General features: G+C 35.7%; 1 protein-coding gene across 3 annotated transcripts in view; it reads right to left on the minus strand.

The window, feature by feature from the left end:
- Positions 1–24,870, minus strand: part of CABCOCO1 (ciliary associated calcium binding coiled-coil 1) — a 50,566-nt gene that overhangs the window by 21,080 nt on the left and 4,616 nt on the right. Inside the window, exons 2-5 of one of the 3 annotated variants that reach the window (XM_079312732.1) lie at positions 22,445–22,647; positions 19,400–19,569; positions 16,257–16,401; positions 12,027–12,099 (exon numbers count right to left, since the gene is read on the minus strand). In XM_079312732.1, coding sequence (XP_079168858.1) covers positions 12,027–12,099; positions 16,257–16,401; positions 19,400–19,569; positions 22,445–22,647 — 591 coding nt within the window. Of the gene's footprint in view, positions 1–12,026; positions 12,100–16,256; positions 16,402–19,399; positions 19,570–22,444; positions 22,666–24,870 lie in introns of all 3 variants that reach the window. The other 2 variants (XM_079312733.1, XM_079312731.1) reach the window with 2 other exon arrangements.

Raw genomic sequence — 24,870 nt, forward strand, 5'->3', positions numbered from 1 at the left:
CTTTGTTACCACAGACTTCTACATTTTATCCTAATGCATATGGCTTACTGCTTATTAGTTTGTGAATGTTCCCATAAATACAAAAGAAAAAAACCCAGCAATCCAGGAGACAAATTCTTATTTTATCTTACACTTGTCAAATATTAAGATTCTCCTAGTCTGTCAGATTTCTAAGCCTGTCTGATGTCTTTCATTTGTATCCAAAATTAATAAAGTCTATCCATGCTGTATGGTTTTCCAGTTGCTCTGATTCTGATTATGCACAATAATTTGTAATTTAAATTCACAAAGATGTGCCAATGTAGCAATGTATTTATGTCAGTTTTAAAGGCTTGGTCTTTTTGACTCTGATACCAAAGCCCTGTTCTTTTCTCCGACTATAAAGTTCCAGTAATGCTTGGACTGACCAATTACTGCTGGTAATTTGATTATGTACCCTCTTTCTTTTATTATTTACCCATTTAACTGAGGATTGATCAGAACAAAGAGACAATTAAATATACTGCAATAAAACCAGTATGAATAACAAGAGTAGGAACTGAAGACAAACCAGCAGCTCTCAGAAACACAGACATAAGACTGAAATTCTGTCTTTAAATACTCCTATTGTCTCTGCCTGTGGAAGGGCTGCAAAGAAAAGGATATTAATTTTATATTCAGTAATTCAGACAGCTCTATTTGCAAGGAGGAGAGACAAAAGATAAAATCTGTGTCATGGCAAAATAAGTAACATTTGGCTCCTTACTTGACATTTTCTTGATTTCTCAAACAAAACATGATTATTAAACAGAAATTAATGGTTCAGTGCACAGTTCCATGCATGCAGTATCAATAGACACAAGCGGCCATTCTCAAAATCAACAGAAACATAATGGCATTTTTAGAAATCCCACTGGAGGGCACCACAGTGGACCAATGGTAGGATTATTAAAAAAAATAAATGAGAAAAAAAAGAAACCCACACAAAACCCCACCATTCTCCCTGCCCCATTTCTCCCCTGCCCCCCCCAAAGTCAGCAACCTAGGCTCTAGCCCTCACTTTCTTTTAATCTAGAACTGCCAGGCCAACAGCAACACTAAAAATTGAAAATAGTCTATTGTGAAAGTACTTCATTACTTCACTGGAAATCTGACCATTACAGGTAATTTAACATTTCTCCAATTGTAAGTCTTAAACTACATCCCAATTCCCAAGGAATACAAAAAGCTGGCACAATATCTTTCTTAGAACAAAAGACAATCATTAAGATCCTAAATGTATAACAGATAGAGACAAAAATGATAAATGGGCACCATGAATACAAAATGAATGCTAAGAAAAACGCTAAAAACACTGAATGTAAAGCAGATATTTAAAGTAGAATAATCTCAAAGGAACATCTCTAGCACTCTTCCATTTTGTTATATAACACTACTAATTGCATTGGTTGCAATGTATTGCAACCTTTTCACAACACACAACACCCAGTAAATCTAGAGACAGAGCTGAATTCCAGCCTGTTAATGCCTGAAACTTGTCCACAGCCTTGATCAATGCAAAATTCAAGATGTCTCAAGCACAGGATGTTCTCACAACTCTGAAACCATATTTGGATGGCCTTCCTGTAAATGAGGCATACAACATTCATCTTTATCACTTACAATCTATGCCATTTCCTTAGATTGTGTTCACAAGCCAAATTTGATAGGCACAGTCAAAATAAATGCCAGTGCAAGTACACAGGAGATATTTTTCCTTGCCTAGTGTTATTCGAACAGAACAGAAACAACACATCAAACACAGGAATTCTAATACTAAGAAAATAGTCATATGCATTTCAGCATGTAATTCATGCAGAATATCCTGTTCTGTGGAAGTAGTAACAATATTTTCTGCAATATGTATTTACAATATTGTGGGATTCTTGTAGAAACAACTAAAAAGTCAGAAGAACCGCTTGTTATAAAAGTGGAAAGCAGAATGTTGAGGTATTTCAGCTGAAAACATCTGCATTTGTTTAGGTTTTATCCTGGACACAGCAAAATCTGCAGTGTAACTCTGCAGAACCAACATGGGCTCTGACATAGGCTTTGCAGTCAGAGGACAAAATATGAGAATGAAATCAGCCTATTAAAAAAAATGTGAACTCACCACATAAGCATCTTAAGGTCAGCCAAAGAGTCTGCCCACTCTAACAAGTAGGAAAAAGCAAACATTAAGTATAAACAAGCATTTCTTCTCTTTGCTTTATGTTGGCCAAGAGGAGATTCAGGATGAGGTCACTACCAAATTTTCAACAGTGCACGTGGAAAGTCAAACAACAAAAAAAACAACTTCAGATAATAGTCTTAACTGTGAAGAACACCAAAAGGCTCCAGATGCTGTGTTTTCAAGCCTGCCCTCAGGAGATACTGTAAATTCTACCCATTCAAAGTTTCCTGAGTGCTCGAAACACTCAATGAAGTCTCAGCTTCCACAGAAACACAGTGGATTTGTGGGAGACTCAGGCAGCACAAGGTTAGCTACAGCTGATGGAAGTGGCAGGTGGGAGCCTATTTCCCAAATCACAAGAGGAGACAGTGAGGGTCAGTGGGCTGGAGCTGGTGGGATCAGCCCACACTGAAGAAGAGATTGGAAGGACAGAATTTCTATCCTGCTCTGTTGCTAGCAGTGTGCAAATGACTCCTACCTCAGGATCAAATGGTGAAGGAAACTGGGAACAGGAGAGAAAGGGGCCAGAACCAAGGCCCTGCACTGCCACATCTGGGCTACCTCAGCCTGATCTCTTTGGATGCTCACCAGGTGCAGGGGAAGGAGTGCATGGAGAGCACACGACAGCCACGTATGTATATGGCACTCCTTCCAGTACCATTTGGCAGCTTATTCCCATATTTCTGGTGTCTTACAATACTGTTGCAGTGTATTCAGACTCTTGTGAAAGAATCAAACATTATGCTTTGGATACACTCCATCCCTTTGCCAAATGTTTTCCTCATTTAAGCCCTAATAAAAGCATTTTGAATGCTTACACTGAACCTAAATGGTGCTGGAGTATTCCAAAAATCTAGCAAGCCACAAAGAACAAATAATACAAATGCTGAAGAAAACAGTTGTTTCGTTAATATTCTATTTACACAGCTGGATTCTTAGGAATTTTATCCATCTGTATATTTAGTAAGCAAGGCAAATTAATGCTTAGAATTGCCATTTCCTCAGTGAAAAACAAACCAGTAAAATGAAAAGGCTCCCCCACAATCTGTCTCTCCCTGCCCCATTCCAGATAGACACATACACCTCCCCCATAGCCATGAACCACTAAGGAACTGGAGAGGATTCTTCACAGACAGATGTAATTTATAACAAAGGCAGGAAAAGGCAACCCTAACACAGAGCTTGCTGCCCTTCCTACAAAGTTCACCTCCTTACCAAGAAAAAGCAGAGAATAATTTGTTTGGTTTCTGTACTCAACTGCTTTTTCTTTTATTGTGAAAAGTTTCCATTGTCCTTTTATGTTTTGATTATTGAGTAAATTTAGAGACTTGCCAAATAGCTCTAGATTGTTAACAGACCACCACTATTTAACTTTGAGTGCTTTAACAAAATAAAGGCACAGTTCACACTAATATTCGAAGCCCTCATTTTATTTATTATCTTTCCTTTGAAATATAAACAATTTTCTTAGCTAAGGTTTATTAAATGTAAGCTCAAGTAGCAATATAAGTTACTTCACATACCAACCTGACATCCTATAAAATTTAGGTTTCTAATGAGTAACACCACATTTTGCTGAGCTTAGCATATTTATAGGAAATCAAAATAATGTTTTATGAATTAAATATTCAAATATATCAGACTCAGTAAAGATATTTTATGTTGTATCTTCTAAAAAATTATAAAATTTAAGGTGGAAAGAGAAGACATGCAAACTTTCTGGTGCATTTGAATAAGGAACTTTAAAGGATTGCAAAATTTGTCAGTTATTTAGACTTGGATTACATTTGTCCTCATAACATCAACAAAAGATGAAAATTTATTAAAATGTATATTGATTATAAATCATCATGGTAACGAAATGTCATACTATTTATTTATATGACCAAGGGCAACATGTTATTCATAACACAAGGTCACAAGATGTATGAATTTGATACATAAAATTCACCCGTGGGGATACATTCCCACGAAATATCACATCACTTGCCCATTCCATAGATACTTTTATGAATACAATTCAATTTTCAAGATGATTGAAAGCCACAGATAAAGGTAATGGGTACAAAACAGTTGTTAATTGTACTATAAGGTCATGGATCTGTGTTTGCCAATTACCAAAATTATGCAGGAAATCTTGGAAATAGGGCAAATGCTCTGGAAAACCAGTCTCCAGTATGTCAAACTGTACTGGCACCAAAATGGTACCTGCTGGCAAACAACTTTAAAAAAGAGCAGCTAAATTTGAACCAGGAAAATATAAATAAAATGTGGCACATTCTTGAATAACTGTTTGATCCCTGCTGCATTACATGGAAGAGTTTAACACTGCAAATATCATCGTACTGCAGTAGACATAATTAATTTGGCTTAAAATAAAATGTATCTGTATTTTTTTTGGCAGATTCCTTTCAAGTCATGTTCTTTGAACTTCCTGAAGTACAGTTATTGTGCAAGTAACTTTCTGCCTATGTGCTAACAGCAACCTACCTGGCTCTCACCAGCTTATGTACACAGCCCTTCCAGTGGTTTGCCACACCGGCTGATAAAGAATCCTGTTTTCTAGATTTCTGTCTCCCCAGCAACATGCCCCTTGGCAAGCTGAGGACCTCTAGAACATGTGGGTCTTGCTCCAGCAGAGCCAACTACATTGCATGGCACACGATGGAGCTGCAGCTCTGAAATGATCTTCAAAGGCGCTGCTTTTGTGTCAGGGAGTTTAAACACAGACATATGAGAACAGCAATTCTGTTAAGTGTTTATTTTTTTGCTTTAAATTGGAATTAAATCAAACTGCAAAATTCTCAGATTCTCCTATGAAACAAAATTACTGATCTTTTCTCAGCTCCAAGTGAAATGGTTTCATGCTCAAGTTTAATGGTCTTTTCTTTCGTAGTCAAGTTAAACAAGTAGAATTCCCAAAGAGCATCAACAGAGTGAGCTATTCTGGAATGCTAGATAAGTAAAACAAAATTCATATCCTAATAGTTTGCATTCAGGTCACTTTGGTTTGACCACTTTAAAATTTCTCCAAGTAAATTTCTGACAATGTCTTCTATTAAACTTTACACCTTGATTGATAACCATTTTGAAATGCATTGTAGTCTTTTGAAAGAGCACTTCATCACTTGCATCATGGAACATTCTGATGAACAGCAGAAACAGGCTGCCATTAATGTACTGGCTATCCTTCCAGTCAAAGCCTACAATTCCTAGCTGACCTGCATTCCAGCAAATAAACTAGCCATTACTGCTCTTATCACAACTATGTATGTTTACATATGTACAAACACATACATACAAACCACACACATACAGAAAGTGGAAATCAAGCCATTTTTAAAATAAATAATTTAAAAACTCATAGAGCACATCTGTGTATATATTAATTCCTGCATAGTTCCAGAACTGTTTTCCTGCCAAGAATTCAAGTTTTTTTTTTTCCTCTCTAACACCATACAGTCAAAAAATGTGATGCTTTGTCAACCATACAACTCAACTAAAAAGGGATTATGAATCTCATTTTTTTTTTCTCTAGTATTTTTAGCTTTTCATCCTCCAGGGAGCTTAACAATGTGACCCCAGTCACTTCTCAGTTTAATTTTGTGTATGTGAATAGGTCCATTGAAATTAAAATTCCCAATTTGTTAAAAAGAGGTGCTTGCTGAAATGCTGGCTGGGTCAGAACTGTGGTGCTCAGTACACTGAAGGCACAACTCATGTCAGCTTTTTGGCACTTGTCCTGCCTGAATTCTTTTCTTTCGTGACTTCACGCATGTTACTGAGTTAAAAAGCAGGCTTGTTTTGTATTTGATGTTTCTTAAGAAAATAATTTTAAAAATGTTTTGTTAATCATTCCCTAAAGCATTGTAAAAGTACTCAGCACTGGCTTATGAATGCCACAAGCTCTCTGGAGCTCTCACCAGCTTTTAGGGCAGAGCAGTTCAGCCACCAAAACTCAGGAATGTTAAAATTGTGTCAGAAGACCATCAGCATGTGACCTACATGAAAATGTAACTGCTAAAGGCCAGTGTAGCTCCCCTACTGACAAATGAGCATAACAACACAATCTTTGGAAAATAAAGATTGTTTCTACTGGACAATAGATACTTAACCATTTGAAGCACCACTACACACAATTCCAACAGACTCCACTTTTCATTCAGACTAATCATGAGTTCTTCAAGATCTCTGGTTACAGCCATAGCAAGCCTCAAGATCAAAGGACTGGATATCCATGAATTTCATCAAAAACCCACTGGCTCTCCAGCTGCTTACTTCACTAATCTGGACTTGGGTACAGCACACTTCTGTAATGGACATCAAAAATTTCCCCTCAGACATCAAAAGACCAAGTACCAGTTTTAAACATCCATAATCGGAAAATAATGAATCTACTCCTGAAGCTGTAGTTTTGATCTTCATAGCAGTAAAGGCTTGAGGAATATGTTTTGAAGGGAAAAAATAAATAAGAGCACGGAAATGAAAGAGAAATAGAATGTAACACAACATTAGCTTATCAAAGATACATGATGCCAGACTAATTTAATAGTTTATTAAATAAATAATTTTCTAGACAAAAGCAATGTGAGAGACATGATCAATTTATGAGTGGGCAGGAATACTGCACAGATGGGACTGAACACCCTTGAAGTTTACTCACTCTTGTATTCAATGACAAACTGGGAGGTGACATTGTGAGGACATTTTTTTTTTTTTAAGCCTACAGTGCACTGGGAGTACCTCAGCTAGAAAATACAATAACAAAGGAGAACTAGAATAGCAGATGTATGATGAGATAGCCACACGACACAGATACAAAATGTGCTTCTAATACCCATCATGTAGGCTATTCCCAGCAGAAGAAAAGAAAGCACTATTGATATTTTACAAGGCCTTGCTTTTATCTTAGCAACAATATTATGTCTGTTTGGTCACTTACATTCTGAAAAAACTGATTTAAAGTGGAACAATTATACAAGAAGGCCAACAGGATGACAAGAGGCTGGGAGGGATGTATGCACACATGTATCAAAGTCTACTGTTACAGCAAAGATTAGAGAAGGCTGGCTTTTCCAGTCTAGCTGAATGAACACTGACAGTAAAATTGCTGTCTCTTTATACACTAGAAAAATAAACACAGGGGATGGAACGAGAGCTAAAGGTCAATACTGGCACAAATTGGCACAGGGACAAATACACATAAGCTTGTTATGAATACACCCTGACCAGAAACTGAAATTTTATAACAGTTAGAGAAACCAGGCATCAGGGCACTTCCTAACTGAAAGAGCAAAGACAAAAAAATTAACTTTTTAAACTGGAGTTTGACAGGTTTCTGAAGAGGATTATAAATGTTTCCGTATGAGAAAGCAGCATGACAGCTGACAATTGAAGACATCCCTTCCAGCCCTATGCTCTTCTTGATGTTTTTGCCATGGTGATATTTAGAAAACAAAGCTACAAAAATCAACTTGATGGTTTTTAGACACTAAAAATATATGAGATCTCCAGGCTTTGAAAAGCACTCCATTAGCTTGGAAATGAGTTTTTGTAGCATAAACTGATATACTTATGGAAATATTTTGGTTTCATGCATTCTCAAGAAATCATGGAGCAAATTTATTTAAACAAGGATTGATTAGCCAATCTGAATATGCAACACCTAATGAGGATTATGTATCAAAGTCAAGTCCCAGACTTTAGGGTTTTTGCCATCGGAATAAAAGAAAGCTTTATCGGCTTTCAAAAAGCATATTCTTTCTATCCACCTCCTTAAATTCAAACAAAAAAGGGATTTTGTTCAAACTTAAAAAAAACCAAAAAAAACAACCCAACCCATAACTGGATAAAGGACCAGACAAAGTCCAAAAGCTTAATGCTTCAGAAAGTATGGAGTACATAGAATGAAAGCATTAATGGAAACTAGTTTGGAACTCTAAGTACAGAGGATGATATCTAGTGACTGCTATAATACTGAATCTGCACTGCCATTAAATTTAATCTTTGATATTTTTATTGCAACCTGACCCACTATGACATCTTGAAAGAAAATTACATTGTACGCTACTATTTCAAGAAGTCAAACTTAGCTAGTCATCTGGGCCATAAAATAGCAGATTACTCCATCAGGCTGGCTAAAGCAACTAGGAATAAAACAAGATTTACCAACCACATTATTTTTATTAGGAAATGTTTCAAAGCAGACATAATCCCAAAAGACCCTAGCCTCATACCATCCAAAAATACAGAAAGGAGAGCAGCAAAAAACATGAACTGTAGTATAAGGTACAATTTGAAAAAAATTTCAAAATATGTTGTAATATATAATCCTATCAAAGCAAAATAAATTAACCAAATGTAGAAGTAGAAAAAAATAAAAACTTCTACACAATTAATGTATTAACAATTTTAATCTTTGTTATAAGATCTGATGTGTTAACAGAAATTGCTCCATTGAATCCCTGAACATTAATATTTAGTCTGTACTCCTTTTGCTTTCCTTGAAATTGAGAGCTAATATAGGTGTACTAAATCACATCTAGAGAGCAAGATGTCCAGAACAGGCAGAAGGAAAAAACCAGGATCTTTAACAGCAATATTCCCAAAAAACTCTGATATGGTAGCACTACTTCCATTTTATTTTGGATCATAGCCACAGAACAGCTAAACCACAGCTCCTTCTGTAATCATTCTAAATGGGGCGAACTGCTCATAATAGTAACAGGAAAAAAAAGCAAGGAATTTACTTGGCAATCTTAACACTTCTCAGCAATTCCTTGTACTGTCATGTTTTCTAAAAGGTATTCATGCATACATAATATATAGGTCTTTGTAGATCTGGAATGAAGGAGAAGTACGGGATTTGATAGTTAGAAAGGCAAGTTTTAAATTTTAAATACTGTCAAAGTAGGTTAGAAATGTGATGTGTGTTTTATCATCTAACCAAGCATTCATGTCTTTCTGTTTTAACCTTTTTTTCCTAGGCAATATGATCACCTCAGGCAGTTTGAGGTTTAAAAGCTTTAGGCAAAAAAAAAAAAAAAAATTAAAAAAAATTAAAATTAGCCTGGCATTTGTTACCTTTTTTTTAAGACTTGAATACTTTGTTTTACATTGGTGGCTTTATTATGCTAGCTGCATCGAAAGTAGAATATTAATCAGACTGCGAAGCTCCACTAATTATGTGCTACTTTTAAATAACTTAGATTTTGTTAAATGGCACAACCACAGATATTGTATGCATAATCTGAGTTTTGAGTCATTTCCCTTTTCTTGTCTGATTTTATTCTACACAGGAAATGACAGGGTCATTTGGAAATAACTGCAGTGAAAGATCAAAAAGGAAACTTGATTGAGAACACTGTATAATTGCCTGTGCTAGAGAAAAAAAAATTCCAATGACTTTACAACCCATTGCTATAAGATTTCTCTGGAAAACACACACTGTGGTTTCCCTAAAAGGATATCCATTACAACACTGAGTACAGCTTTTATTTGTTGTAGCTGCATCTCTTTTAAAGAAGCACATCTTCTCCTGAGGCTGTTGGGCTTTTATTCCGTAGGTAATTCTTTCTGGCACACATACTCATTGAGCTAAAGCCCTTTCAGTGGAAGCAAATCAATTCTGTTGAAGCAAGTCATTTCACTGACTCATCTCAAAGTGTTCATTTACAAAAATGAGATAATCCTGTAATTAAGCTCTTGGAACACCGTGGTTCTTGTCATTTGGGCAAATCTGGACATTACAATTTACAGAGTTCTGTTCCAAAAGAAGAGACTGCTATTGCTGCAGCTAAAGGAAAACTTTTTAGACAATAGTTGCACTCAGCTTGGAGTCAGGATCACATCCAGCTTTGGGCTGTGGTGTGTCTGCGGTGGCCTTTCTATTTTTTTGGTAAGACATTGGTCTACATAACAGGACAGCAGCCAAGCTTTCAGCACAAATTTACTATCTGCTCTCAGCACATGGATTTCCCAGTCGATCTCCTGCTCCCTAATCAGATGCACTGCAGAGCAGATCAGCTCAGGAGTGCTCCTGCCACAGCCACACACGCCAAACCATGGCAGCCCAAAAAACTGCTCATCTAAGGGATTGCAAAATAGAAGTAATGATCTTTTATGCACAAGAATTACTAAATAAAGTTGAAGCAAAAAACTTGAAGTCTATGCTGAGCTCAGCTCTCCTCACATTTTAACACAAAAAGCAAGTGCAAATAATGCCATATATTTGTATGTGCAGCTTCAATACCTAAATTTTTACTTATTGAAGAACAATGCATCACCTATCAAAATGAACTCTAACAGAATATAAGTATTGATTTTCTTGAGTTGGAGTGTAGTTGGACAAATTAAAAGCTCTCTGCCATGGAGCTCAGAATACAAAACAGATGGATTGAACTGGCAGCACAGGTAAGAAAAAGGCCATAAAGGAGCTATAGCTAAAGATTGTGATGCAGAGTTTTGTGACAGGAGTGTAAGCTGCAGATGGCACTTGTTGTCTGGATGGATCATCACAGAAGTCATTCCCACCACTGGCCAGAAGTGCTGGTACCCTCAGCAAAGGTGGTGCTCCCCAGCAGAGCTGCCCAGGGCAGCTGGGACAGTGCATGATTGCACCCACCCAGAAAGGAGTCTTCAGGAAACACAAAGGCATTTCTCTTAAGCTAGTCTAAAGCCTTCTAAGACTAATGATTCAAGTTTACACAAGAATTACTTAATCAAGTAATTAGTCTCACTAAAATAGATTTTACCAATTAAGAAGTGCTACCCAAGGATCTGATTACCTATAAAATCCCCACCCTAACATAGTAATGGTGAAGTTCTGCTCTACCTTTGTATTGACAGTTTTGTCACCAATTTCATTATAGTTGTAATTTTAATCCACTTTGTAAATGACAAGAATAATTTATAAATATTTGCATCCATGTCAAGAAAAGTTTTTTTTTTTTTATAGTATAGTTACTTAAAAGCAACATGGAAAGCAATTATCCCACATCACCAGAGTCAAAACACCAGCTGAAAGTGTAAAGGAATTTTTCCAGTTCACTAATTTTATCTTCATTGTGTACTGATAAGCTAAAATATAAGTACCATCAAAAATATTACACTACATTGCCTCTCTGGGCAATCAGTTGGCTCCTAATACAAATTTAAAATGCAAATATTTTTTTATGTATTAGAACACACATTCTCAAAAAGCACAGTCAGGCTAAAAGGTTTATTTTATTAACTGAATCTGTCCATTTGATTAAAGGCCACATTCTGCATCAACACATTTGCTTATATATTTTTTCACATGTAAATTAGAACACATGACAAAGCACACTGTGAAGCCAACTCACTATTGTTAACTGAATTCTTTCAAAATGCTCAGTTTCTAGTTTGCTTCTTTCTTTATAATACCTATAATTAACTCTTGGTGGCTACAGCAGAAACAAAACTGTACATGCACATGCATATGTCCTCATCAGCTCTGTGGTCAGACTAGGCATGGCACACAACATTTCTGATTTTAACTGCTGACTTTTTAAAGAGTCAGACTCATGTTGCTAACTCAAATTACAAGCATCAACGTACAAACACCTACACAAAAGTTTTCCTGATTTAACATAACTAACTACTTAACCAAGCAATGCATTCACACTTTTTTGAAATCCCAAATTAATTTTGAATATGAGGATCAAAACATCTTAACTTGCAGTCTTTAATCAGCCGTTTTACATTAGTAATGCAGGGATGTTGACATGAAGCTGCTTTGAGCAATATAAAACATGTGTCACAGTGCACTCGTTAAGTAACTGCATAATGAGTTCCATCTATATAAATGACTCACCTCATTACTTATCACAGGTTCTCCTCTAGGACCATGGAAGAGGAATTCATATGCTTTGTAGTGTTTAAATAAACTGAAAAACAACATAACATAGACTATAACAGCTGAAAGCTTTTGGAAAAGTAACAGCATTAAAAGTGGTGTTAAACTAAGAGTTTCCCTCCAGCATGGTAACATTTCAAATTTTAAAAAGAAACAGTTGTTTAACTTCAGATACAACAAGAAGCATATTTAGTTTGCAGGATTTATTATCAGATGATTGTAGAAAATACAGAGTGATACTTAAAAATACATCCACTTAGTCCTTATGAAATTGAACTCTGAGAAGACAAAGTTCCACTCTGAAAAACATAATTCCTGAAACACTTATCACCAGGATACTTAGGCCTTTATTATCAGCAATAGCAGACAAGAAGGAAACAAAGCCAAATCAGCTTTCAGATTCTGGGATAGGCTGCCAGTGCAGGGAGAAAGTTTGATCTTGGAACACCAAAACAATAAAGAATAGAAGTATTCATTCTCTCAAGGTCACTTTGCAAAATCAGTGTAGTATTTCCTCAAAGGAAAACTAAAAAACTGAATTAACACACAGCAGTTTTGTGTATTACAACAAAAGTAACTTTAAATAGACTTTGTCAATGCCAATCTACTTATCTTTCCTAAAACACATATGGCTTGGCTTTCCATTTCACATGTTTTAAATAATTCTCTTTGTTTCCTTTTCTAATGATCAATGATATAGATTTGCTTAACCAAAAGTTTTGTTTGTCACAGTCTGTTACAGTTAGTTCTTCTCTTACAATCATGATACAGAACTCCTGGATTCTGTCATGCCATTTTGACGTACAATTTAAAACACTGCTCTGTGATTTCATAGCAAGTCCAGTTTGAAGAATGATTCCAAGAATTTATGGCTGTTCTGCCCGCTGTATCCATGAAAAGTACAGCAATATTTGCAGAGAACCTCTGTAACTGGTTCCTGTGCTTTCTGGCTAGGGACAGAACACAGGTTCTGAAGAGACCCATCACTTGGGTCAGCAAGACCCTTGGCTTGGTACTGGCAAGGCCCAAAAGAGAAGTCTGGCTACCATTAGCTGGAGGCTGCCTTCCCCCAAACTCAAATTAATTAAGCCCTTAAAGTATTTGCAATTCCATTTAAGTACATTTTTATTGCAGCACTTCACCAAAGAATTCCTGGCATGTTTCAGTGGAGACACAGAAATTATGTTTAAAGAGAGCTCAGGACTTAACCTGGAAATGACTCACACTGATTTATGTAAATATATGTCCCCTTACATACACACCTGTAATTTCATAAAATTCTAACATGGATTACTTGAAAAAAGACAAATATTTTATTAACATCACAGACACACAGGAAATAAGACATATATCCTTCCAATCAGAATGGCAGAAATTAATATTTCAATTTGTTCTCTTATTCTAGTGTTTTGGAAATAAGCCAGATTTACAGAATCTGAAAGTCAGATCTTTTCCTTCCCCTTACCCCCCCAAATGCATTATGATATTCTTTATGGACTATGTTACAGGTACATATAATTTAAAATATACACCCAAAAATATAAGTATTTTTTTTTGGCATTTCTGAATTTTATGTCTTTATTTTAAAACAGATCTCTGTTCAACCTGGCACTCCCAATCCTGTATGAAAGAAGATATTCCTCCATTAAATGCTCTTTAAATCAAATTACAGAAATTAGACACCAGCATTTATTTAGAAAAAAAACAGTGCAATTTTCTTTCTTGCATCAAGCATTATACAAAATGTCTTCTTTTATTTCTATTTGTTGTGAACAATTTAAAAATTCCATAGCAGTATTTCTAGCAATTACACAGAAATAATTTTACTTGTGTAAGCAATACTGTTAAGAATAGGACCTCTTATGATGTCATATGAGAATCTGAAGGTGATTAACTGTGACATATTTCCCCAGCTGCACTTCTTCCTGAAAAGAAAACATCAGGAGCTATGTTGATGTTTTTGCCCAAGGAGACAAGATGAAAAGATGATAACTGTCACCTTCCACCAAACCTGAAGGTGTCATTATAGTTGCCACAGTTTGTGCCCATGTGGTTAAGCTTTTGTCCCTTTGTTTGCGTTATAAATCCCATGGGTTTACACCTCCATCAGTAAAAATATGATCTGAACTACAACATGTCATACTCTCTGGAGTAGAAAAAAAAGCTACAGGCTTATCATTTAAATTAAACAAACAAAAATGTATTGAACTAATATATTAATTTGAATTTTAATAAAACTCAAACTATTTCTGAGTTCATAAAGTTTAAAGTATACGCAGTTAAGCGTGCTAATTCCAATCTTATTTAGAAAAAAATATTCCAGTGACTGAAATAATGGATTGCATAAACTGGAAACAAATGATACATTTCAGGGTATGTGTGTGCATCCATGATGTCACCACAGTGCACATTTGTAATAAATTGAGCAGTTTAGACATACAACCATATATCTGGTGGCCAAAATAGCATTCTGCTGCAAAAGTTTTGCAGCTTGATTGTATTCCTTTCCAGCTAATACTTTAGTGGAAGTAGGATAGAGCACCTAATCTCTTGGATGAAATTCTTCTGACTGTGAAGGAATTACTTCGTGGACAAGATATCTCTCAATGGATAATTTACAAAAGAGCTATAGACATGCTGTTTGGAAAGAACATTTGTTCTATATAAATATACAAAAGATAGACAGGAAGACATATAAAAGGAGTTGAGACATCTTAAATGCCAAGTTTCCTTTTAGTTTAGGGCTAGTACTTGGCAGGACATTAGTCTGCCTTGACTACAGAAATTTGAGATTTCAAGAGATGTTCTTATTTCTTATCTCTTATTTCTTACTTCTTATTCTTATTTCTTAAGTGTTTTATATTTTCCATGAGAAAGAAACAAATGAAAAAATCAGAGAGCAGGAGAAAGAGACATATTTTACAGCCCAATTGTAAGAGAAATTGCCTGCAATGGGTTTAAATCCCCATCTGAATCTAAGTACTCTAAACTGGAAGGCTAATAGCTACCCTAGTATTTTGCCTTTCTTCAAGAGAAAATACTTTTCTGCATTCAGGAAAATACTCTAAAAACCCCCTCTTTGTTGTGTTAAACTTTTCCTAAAGAACAGTCAGAAATTCCCAACAAATCTACATATGGATCAGTCATAATCTTACTCAATTTTTATGTCTGTCTGCCACATATTCCTCCACCTGCTGTCACCCCCACTTGGGTCAGAAAATGGGCTGAAAGGCTGCACCTGCAGTACAGTGGATGAGCATATCCTACAGGAGCAACTTACCAATTTTCCATCTCCTTGCCCCTGACATTCATGGATGGTTAAACAGTTTGAGAACCATTCTGTCCATCATGTACTGCAAACAGGGGTATGTCACTGCCTTAACCATGGCATTCTGGGGTTAAGTGTACACATTACATACAGTAAAAACTTTATACAGGGGCATTGCTATTGCTATCAGACTCAGTATTTTACTCAAATAAATAACAAATTTACTGCTGTTAGCATCTCTTTCTGTGTCTCCATTTAAAAGCTGAGACATGTCACAAAACCTTTTAAAGTACATACTGGACTTCTACTGATTTTGAAATGAAACATTTTTATGACTCCTATATGATCAGAATCTTAATTGAGTAAGCAAAAAACTTTAAATTACTTCAGTTCATTATAACTGTCAAGGCCAGACAAATACTTAGAGTAACAGATTCTAGATATGATCTAAATAAGACAAATAAGACCTATAATTTTATTCAAATGGAACCTAAAAGCAGCTTTTAAAAGCAAAACAAGAATATTGTCCATACACAACTGTTTTCTTGAAACAAAATCTAAAAGGAATATTTTCAGCATAATATTTAATTTTACTTTTTGATAAACTTTCAGTCTAAATTTATTTTCTGGGCTTTGATACTTGAGGCCAGATCTTTACTGCTCCTTGCATATTCTCTCTTCTTTTCATGATTTAAAGTTTGGTGTTTGCAGTATGTTGACACAGTAGGAAGATATCCAGTAAAATAATAGCAAAATACTAGTAATAGTAGTAGTAGTAGTAGTGTAATAATAAAAAATGTGTTGATGTTGTTGTTCTTGTTGTCACTTATTTTATCAGTCATTTTCACAATTAGAAATATCCAATATATTTCATTATATTAGATTACTGAAATAAGAACATATTCTGTAGAAATAAATACCTGGTAACCAAGTAATCAATGATTGCTTTGGCTTGCTCAATGCTGAATAAATTCAGGTCACCTCTTTCTTCAGACTCAGTTTCTCCTATTCCAGACATTGCTCTTTCAAGTTCTTTTAAATTATCTCCCAAGGTCATATGTTTCCCTGCAAAGCAATCCCATAGAACAAAAACCATGTATAAACATACCAGGGTGGGAAGGGGTTTTGTGGCCCATTTTAATTATAAGACTTATTGAAGTTATAGTTATGACCCACCACTTAAAAACTTAAAAACCAACACCAGTCAAATGCTTTTATTGCATTATTTTCATCAATAATGTGTTCATTAAAATTATACCACAAAACAACCACTCTGCCTCCATAATGGAAGGATCACAATAATGGATGTTAAAGATACTACAGCTTCACCTCTTACCTATGCTGAGAGAACCACAGGCAGAATAATATGCAAATTTGAGAGGCAGAGAATGTTTATCTCTAAAATATATATATATAAAATATCTATAAAATATTATAAAAGATTATTCTTCTGACCATGCCCTAAAATAAATCCTTAATACAGGAACAGATATTAAAAAGGGCAAAGAATATTTTGAAGTGCTTTCAGTCACAATCGATTAAACATGAATATGCATAAGAACCTCCATGTATCAAACTTGAAGACATTTTTGCATCCTTCCAAACCAGATAATTACTTTATATTTTTACCCTGGAAATCAAAACCAAATGCCAAAGCAGGTTGGAATTAGAATTTAAATTCTGTCCTGACAAAAAGAGCAAGCTGAAATTTATCAGTGTTTGCTGAACCTATAAAAAGAAAGGGTTCATCTTTCTGAATTGCAGTGTCTGTCAGCATTAGAACCATGGGAAGTTAAAAAAAAAAAAAGCGCCAAATACAATTTATATTTTCGTTTTATGTCCAAAAAAATCTGCAGAAAAAAAATGGGGGAATATCCAACAGTGGTGAAAGATTAATTTTCCTCACTGCTTTATGTCTCTACCAATACACTCCTTGGCTTTTTTTGTGCAAAAAACATATTAAAATACTTTAAAGACTTCTGTTCTCTTATAGTTTTGCCCTTCAGTGGCACAGTAATCAAAGGCTTGAAAATTTTAACTCACTTTTCAGTAAGAAAGGCAGCACAATATAAATAACCATATGGGAAGGAACAAGAAACACAAAAAAGGCAGAGAAAATAGAAACCATAGGAAACGAGGAAAAGCAACACAACCAGAAATATCACCCTTTGTAGGGAAGCAAAGGCACATAACAGTATCACTGACGCCCAGAGTCTGTTGTCAATTCATCCAAATCTCTTTTGTCTGCACCCCTGATTTTCAGTCCCTACCACCTGTCTCAGGTAGACTCATGCAGCACTTCCAGGAGCTAAGGAGAACTTTACCTTCAATGGATAGAAGAAAATCAAATCATAAAACTCATTCTGACTCCCCATCAAGCAAGGCCTCCAGTTTTCCTTGCTGCTGTACCAGCCCTAAATTTCCTCTACCCTCCTTCTCTAAATCCATTCTTCCTGCTCAATGCTACTCTTGCTATTATGGCCAAGTTGGCTTAATTCTCCAGGCTGATTGGGTCCAGTGCAGGGAATTGAAAAGAAAGTGTCATTAATACAAGACATTGTAATTTTGCTTTTAGTTGAAAAGTTTGGTAATTACAAGAAAATTCATCTCAGTCCTGGTCTGTGAAGCAAATATAAGAAGTTTCCTACAAGCATTTAAAAATGACATTTTCTTTCTCTAAAAACCACGTGTATCTTAGCCACATCTAATGGATTTTCACAGGACAGCAAAAAATCAAATTCACAACATGTGCTTGCCAAACCTTTATCTTTACCTCAAAGCACTGGGGCAGAAGATCTGTTAAAAAAAAAAAACCAAAAAACAAACCACAAAATAGGTTCTTTTGCCCACAGCCTTTGTCTGCCCGCTGAACTGGTTCAGTTGCAATTTTATATATATAAAATTCATCACAAGCAGACAGGGCCATGGAAAATTTCAGCTTAAAGAGTCAAAAGTTTGGCAAAGCTTTATGCAACTAAGATGACATTCCTGAAAAATGTCAGTCAGTTTTAATAACTGGTTGTGCTACCAGCCTGCCGTGTACACAAGTATTACATGGTCTCATAAAACTAATTTCTGATGGGTTTCCATCCTGCTCCATTGTTATAGTAATATAACTAGCATATGTTAAGATACTTTCTCATTGGAAACAGGAAGGACAACTGGAATTCCAATGATCATAAAGCACGTACGTATTCTGTCAAAATTCCAAGTTAGAAAGGCCCTTGAACTAAATTACAGTGAAAGAGCATAATAACTATTACAAGTTTGATTTCAAATATTCGCCTTCTCTTTTGAATGAAAGTGCTGAGCCCTTTCACTGTCCTTCTGGGATGGACTTTTCTCAACATAATCACCCTCAAAATGAATGTTAAGGAAGCATTAGAATCTGACAAAGAAGGTTTCAGAGGACAGGGCTATCATTTTTTTTCTAGCTATTCCATTCTCTCTAGACCAAGGTTTGTGGCAAATTTTCTCATAGTCACAGGAGCCACAGTCCATTCATTGACATTTTTCATCTTCAGCAGCAATGCCAGTTTAGTTCCCTCACCAGTCCTTAGTTAACATATATTCTGCACTTCTGCCAGAAGTGCAGCATTTGCCATATAGAAAGCTGAGAGTTGGCTGCCAAGAATTAGAAAAATGCAATTCACCTGCTGTAATACTACAGAATGTACTGAGTATCTCAAACAGTGGAGAAATGTGCCCAAGGCTACAGTGAGTCAGTCACTGAGAAAGCTGGAATTTAGGAGCACCTTGCTCTCACTTTACAGTAATTATTATTTATTTTACCATAGCAAAGAAAAGGTCTCTTCAGGACCTGGCCTATTTGTACCATGCACTGTACAAACAAAGAACGAGGAATATTCTACTCAAACGACTTGAGATCTGCCAGCAAGAATTATTTTCATGCACAAGGTCTAACATACCAACATACCAGTTCAAGAGGAAAATAAATAATTTCACAATTACTTGCAATTAAATATCACTTTATTAAAATGACTGGGAAACATTCTTGCCTTCCACTTCAGATATTTATTTTGTAATTCTTAATTATACATACCACTGAGGTTCTCCAGGGCAAAATTTAATAGATCCATGAATCCTGAGAGCTGGTTAAGACTGAAGTTCATTTCTTTAGCCCACCAAAATCCTGCAGTATAATAATCTAGTAAAATAGCTTCTTTCAAAGATGTCTTTAGTTGTGTAAGATTCAGAAATTCCTCCAACTTCCTAAAAAAATCGCAGAGTAAAATAATGAAGTTAAAAAATGTATTACAAATTCCAAAGTTTTACTTGGTCTGCATTCAATTAAATCTATAACATTTGTTTTAGTTGCTATATTATTCATTTGTGCATATATACATAATTGCTTGAATTTAGCTACATCAATTCCCAGATTACATTTATGATCAGAGAACTAATCAAAAAGTAAACAACTACTTGCTGGTTTCAGCAGACACTATTAAAGTGTCAAGATACAACTAACAAAAGAACAAAAATTAGAGCATTACAAAACCAAAGAGAAATACATTGAAAATTCCAGAGAAAAAGAGTGGTTCATCAGGAATTGGTTTGTGGGATGAAATGACACATCTAGCCTCCACTTTCCACTATCATGCTTTCACTTTGATTTAGATAATTTTACAGCAGTAATAAGATCTTGTTTCCATTTCAAGATTATTTTTCATGTGGTCTCTGATAAAAAATTACATCTGAAAATTAATGTAAATACTATGATATATAATTACTGAAAGTAGCTAAAATATTTAGATGTTTAAATTGCACTTCCATAACGTTCAAAACAAAAGAGCCGCATCCCATTTTACTGGCACATGATGAAAATTTTTCCATGTACTTTAACTGCAAAATTTATGAAAAAATACACTCCCTTGTAGAAGGTTATACTGTTGCTGACACATTTATGTCTACTCTTTCCAAACACAGAATTAGTTACATCTTTTATAATAACTGTGTGCTTTTTTCCACATGAAGAGAGGGGATTGTGGCTAGAACTTGTTTCAATTCTTCCAGTACAGCTTCAGCCATGTCTCAGGTAGTTAAGTTTAACATTAAAGCAATCTTTGATTTCTTAACTACAGCTGAGGATACAGATGCCAGCAATCCCAGTTTCTAGTCCCCTGTAAAAAAGCAAGGTCTTCCCAAGCCCTGCTGCCTTCTTATTCTTTCCTAAGAAGGACATTAGTACCAGACGTACTGATCGCAGCCATTAGATTTTCGGGGGTTTCACAGACACAGTACAGATACACTGTCAAATGAGATGAGTTTCTTTCTTTAATTAAAGCCTCAATAGCTAACAGAGTAAAGCATATAATCCAATTAGTTTTGTTTAAAACACATATTCCTTTGTTCTGCATGACAAATTTGTACGGCTGCACACATGCAAGTCGGTTAAAAACACTTAACTGTGTCCTGGAATAGAAGTGGAATATGGCCAGCTGAACTTTCCAAGGTTTGAAACAGTCCATATCCTCTCTCTCTCTGAAGCTTCTGCCAAGTCTGTGTTCTCATAATCAGAGCTTCTCAGGGATTTAGATTTTCTCAGATTCTACTAACAATGCCAGTGCTCATCTTTTCAATACTCTGTAAGGCATGTCACTGACAACAGTATCTGTACATGACTGCGAAATGATGGGACAGAGAGATTTCAGTTACCTTCCCTTGCATTTTCTTTCTTCATAGGGCTCAAGTCTTATAAAGATGGACAGCAGTACAAAACTCCCTGATAGATGGGAATGCAGGACACCAAAACTCTCACACTGAATCAGATCTATTCTGATTTTCTAACCTTAGCTGTGGCCTTCACACTGCTCCTGTGCATAGACACAATGCACTGTGGTAAACAACATGTTAATGCTGCTGCTAAACTGCTTAGTGTGCATAAAATACCCTGTAACTGTGCACCTTCCAGTCAGATGCAGTATATACTTTACACTCCTCTTATACAGTATGTATAAAAATATATATATGTGATCAGATGAGACTAAAAGAGCATATGATCTTTCAGCACTTTTCTTTTTAATCTTAATGAGAAAGTTGCACGAAGAATTGTGTTGTTATGCATATTTTAGTCACCATGAGTTGTACACTTCAGTCTCCTCTAAATTTAAAGAGGTCTATTGTGCAAGAGAAAACAGGAAAGGAAAGAATTTTTGTATTATTATTTGATGGTAGCAAATTTTCTTTCCAGTTTTCTTAAAAAAAAAAAAAAAATCCCAAAAAGACCTTTTCTCCCTAGAAGAGGAAGAACAAAATATATTTCAGAAATATTTTCATCTCTATTAAATGGTTACATATTCAGAGGAACAAAGCTGGATTTTATACACCCCCCACCTCTTCCTTTCCAAACTAGACCAGCAGACCAGTCCTTTGGCTTTCAATTCCCTAAAAACCTGCTAGCAGACACAAGTGCTCCTAAATAATTCTTGCACTTCTGAAAAGTCCCATCTTTCAAATATAAATCTAGACTTTCAGGTTGAACTCCTGGCCTCCTAAATTTAGCTACTATTAAACACTAATAACAAGGGAGATTGTTGGTACAGGAAAAGACAAAGACAGCCTGACATCAGAACTCTGGCTGCCTCCTATTTCCCCAGTGCACCATAATGGTGACCCACTAATACCTTCTTAAGCTTTCCATCCCTTATTGAACTATTAGGACCTTTTTGATATTTTTGTAAGTCATGTTACAATCTTGAGTAGAATCTTGAATGTTTTAGCAAAAAATGTTACCCAGTGAAACTTATAAAAAAAAAGCTCAGTATCAGCCTGTTCTTATTTTCATCTTAGTATTTTGTTTACAGCATATTTAAAGGTATTGTAAATTCAGAAACCATGACAAAATGAAATACAAGTGGAAAAAAAGGAGTCTAAGCAAAATCAAGAGATATAGGAAAAGCAGTTAACCAGAGTAGATCTGAGACCAAAAATATTTCTTCCATCTTTCGTGACTAATATTAAATATCCATGATTTAACTGAACATTTAAAGACTAATGACATACCCATCAGAAAAAAAATCTAACAAATTGTCTGCAATTCTTATTTTGTTATTATATGGGTCCCAGCATTGCTGTCATCACTACTTACTTTTCAACTCCTTCCAGATTTTCTTCTGACAAGGCAGTAATTTGGGAAAGAGAAAGAAATGTCCTATTTGTAATCTTCCCTCCACCTACATCATCCTGATCTTGAACTTCATCCTGATCTTGGACTTCATCCTGATCTTGGACTTCATCCTGATCTTGGACCTCATCCTGATCTTGGACTTCATCCTGATCTTGGACCTCATCCTGATCCCAGACCTCATCCTGCATACACGTATATATAAGAACGCAATTTTTAAAAATGTTTATTTTATTATGTCAATAACTTATCTAAATAACACTTTTATATTGAGGAGGTATGCAAGGAATTAATTCAACAAATGCAAAAAATGTAAGACAGCTGTAATTATAAGGTAGTAACACAATATCTTAACACATTCTCACTAGAGAAGAGCTGGGCAGATACATGGAACATAGTATTTTTATAATAAATTCATATAGCAACACATTGACATATCACATGCTGCACAAGATTAAATTAACTTGCATATAAAAACAACAGAGATTTAAAGGTGCAAAAGAATCCATGAATCTAAATTTGACTAACATAATACTGCATTGCACAATAATTAAATGTTAAAATTAACTTTCTCCTAAACATATTATGAGAATATACACATATTACTATGCTATTTGCTCTGCACCATATACTTGATTGCATTTTCAAATTTGCTGTTGACACTCTCTCCTTCCCCCAGCCAAACAAAAGTCCAAGATGTTTGTTGCAACAGAATGATACACAAGGATCTCACACTAGTGTTCCTAGGAAAGATGTTTTAGAGGATAACACACTGAGCATGAACTAACAATGCAATGGTCTTAGAAAAAATAGGAATATTTGGTAATATTTTGCGCTGTCATTGACAAAAAAGAAATTTCAGTAAGAAATCTATGAAATGCAAAAAACAGTAGAAAAAAATCCTGTAAAACTATTTCACAATATAATATGTAGATGACAAAGTGAGGTATGAGATGAGGCAGTCCCTTCAGAGAATGGCAGGGGAACAAGGGACAATGGTCATGGGATAGTTCTCCAGTTGAAAGGGATCCACAGCGGGGCAAGGAAAAATATTCCACTATGAAAATATTTAAGCATTTAAATAGATAACTCATAAAGGCAGAGGAATTTTCATCCTTGCAGGCTTTCAAGACCACACTGGACAAAGCCCTCCTGGGCACTGGGTGCTGGCCCAGCTCTGATCAAGCAGCTGAACCAGCCCCAAAATGCCTTCTAGCCTCCAGCTGGGAGTCTGCCTGGCCTGACCACATCAACACCTGTAGCAATTTGCTTGTAGCAGGTACACTTGTGCATCTGCAAGACCCAGGGTTTAGAGAAGTGCAGCAAGGCAAAGCTTGCATAATCCTACTTTCAGCTCACACAGGGAGAGTGAAGCAGAATTCCTGACACACTGATTTTTGAGCTTGACTATCACAGCTCTGAGCTGACAGCAACTCACTCCAGCGCTGGGCAAGGAGAGCCCCCAAATGAAGCTACACTACTCCCCCTGCTGCTACAGAGCTACAAGATGTACTGAAATCCTAGATGAAGAACCACAGTCAGGCGGGACAAACCAAGACTGAGAGCAACAAAAAAAATTCATTCAGTGGACAGACCATTCTTCCCCTCTCTAATTAAGTACTACAGCACTTTCACATATATTTCAGTAAGAAAAATTATTGTTCCCAACTGTAAACAAGTCAGTCTCAGATACAATGTCTCATCAGAACACGAATGGAATAAACAAAGGCTTCAGAAACATGATGTTAGCTTGCTTTTATTAGCAGTAATTTACACAGAATTAAAAAAATCCTCCTACAGTCAGTAATGCTGCTATAATTGAAGTTGGAGGGAAAAAACAATAGCACCACATGCTAATACACAATTACTGAAAGATATTTCAATAAGTAGAAAAAGTAGAAATGCTTTCCTGAAGTGATGTTAGAAACTCTTGAACACGAGATTCTTTAGAGGCTGTGGAAGCTGAATTAAATGAATAACTTATACTGATATTTTGGAAACTGAATTAATGCTCCTCCCTCACTTTCTCTTAGGATGTTCAATATATAGAATACCTTACTACTTATAGTGACCACCACTATATCAAATATATACTACTGGTCAGTCAGTCAACATCTTACTGGGCATAATTGTTAGTGAGGGAAAATGCTAATTTTTGACAAGTTTCAACTGAAGAGATAGGCAGCTGCTGTAAGTCAGTCATACAGACAAGGCTCCATAATCTGCACATCAAACCATAACAGTACAGGGTAAGGTGAATTCTTCCTATAAACCATTTCATCACCTGGAGCCTGGAACAACACTCCCACCAATGTATTACTGGTTTTGTTAATGCTTAGGGTAAGGATGGGGTTGGGGAACCACGGGCCACTATACCAAGCACAGGGATC

The sequence above is a fragment of the Erithacus rubecula genome (assembly GCF_903797595.1).
Source record: "Erithacus rubecula genome assembly, chromosome: 9".
NCBI lineage: Eukaryota > Metazoa > Chordata > Aves > Passeriformes > Muscicapidae > Erithacus > Erithacus rubecula.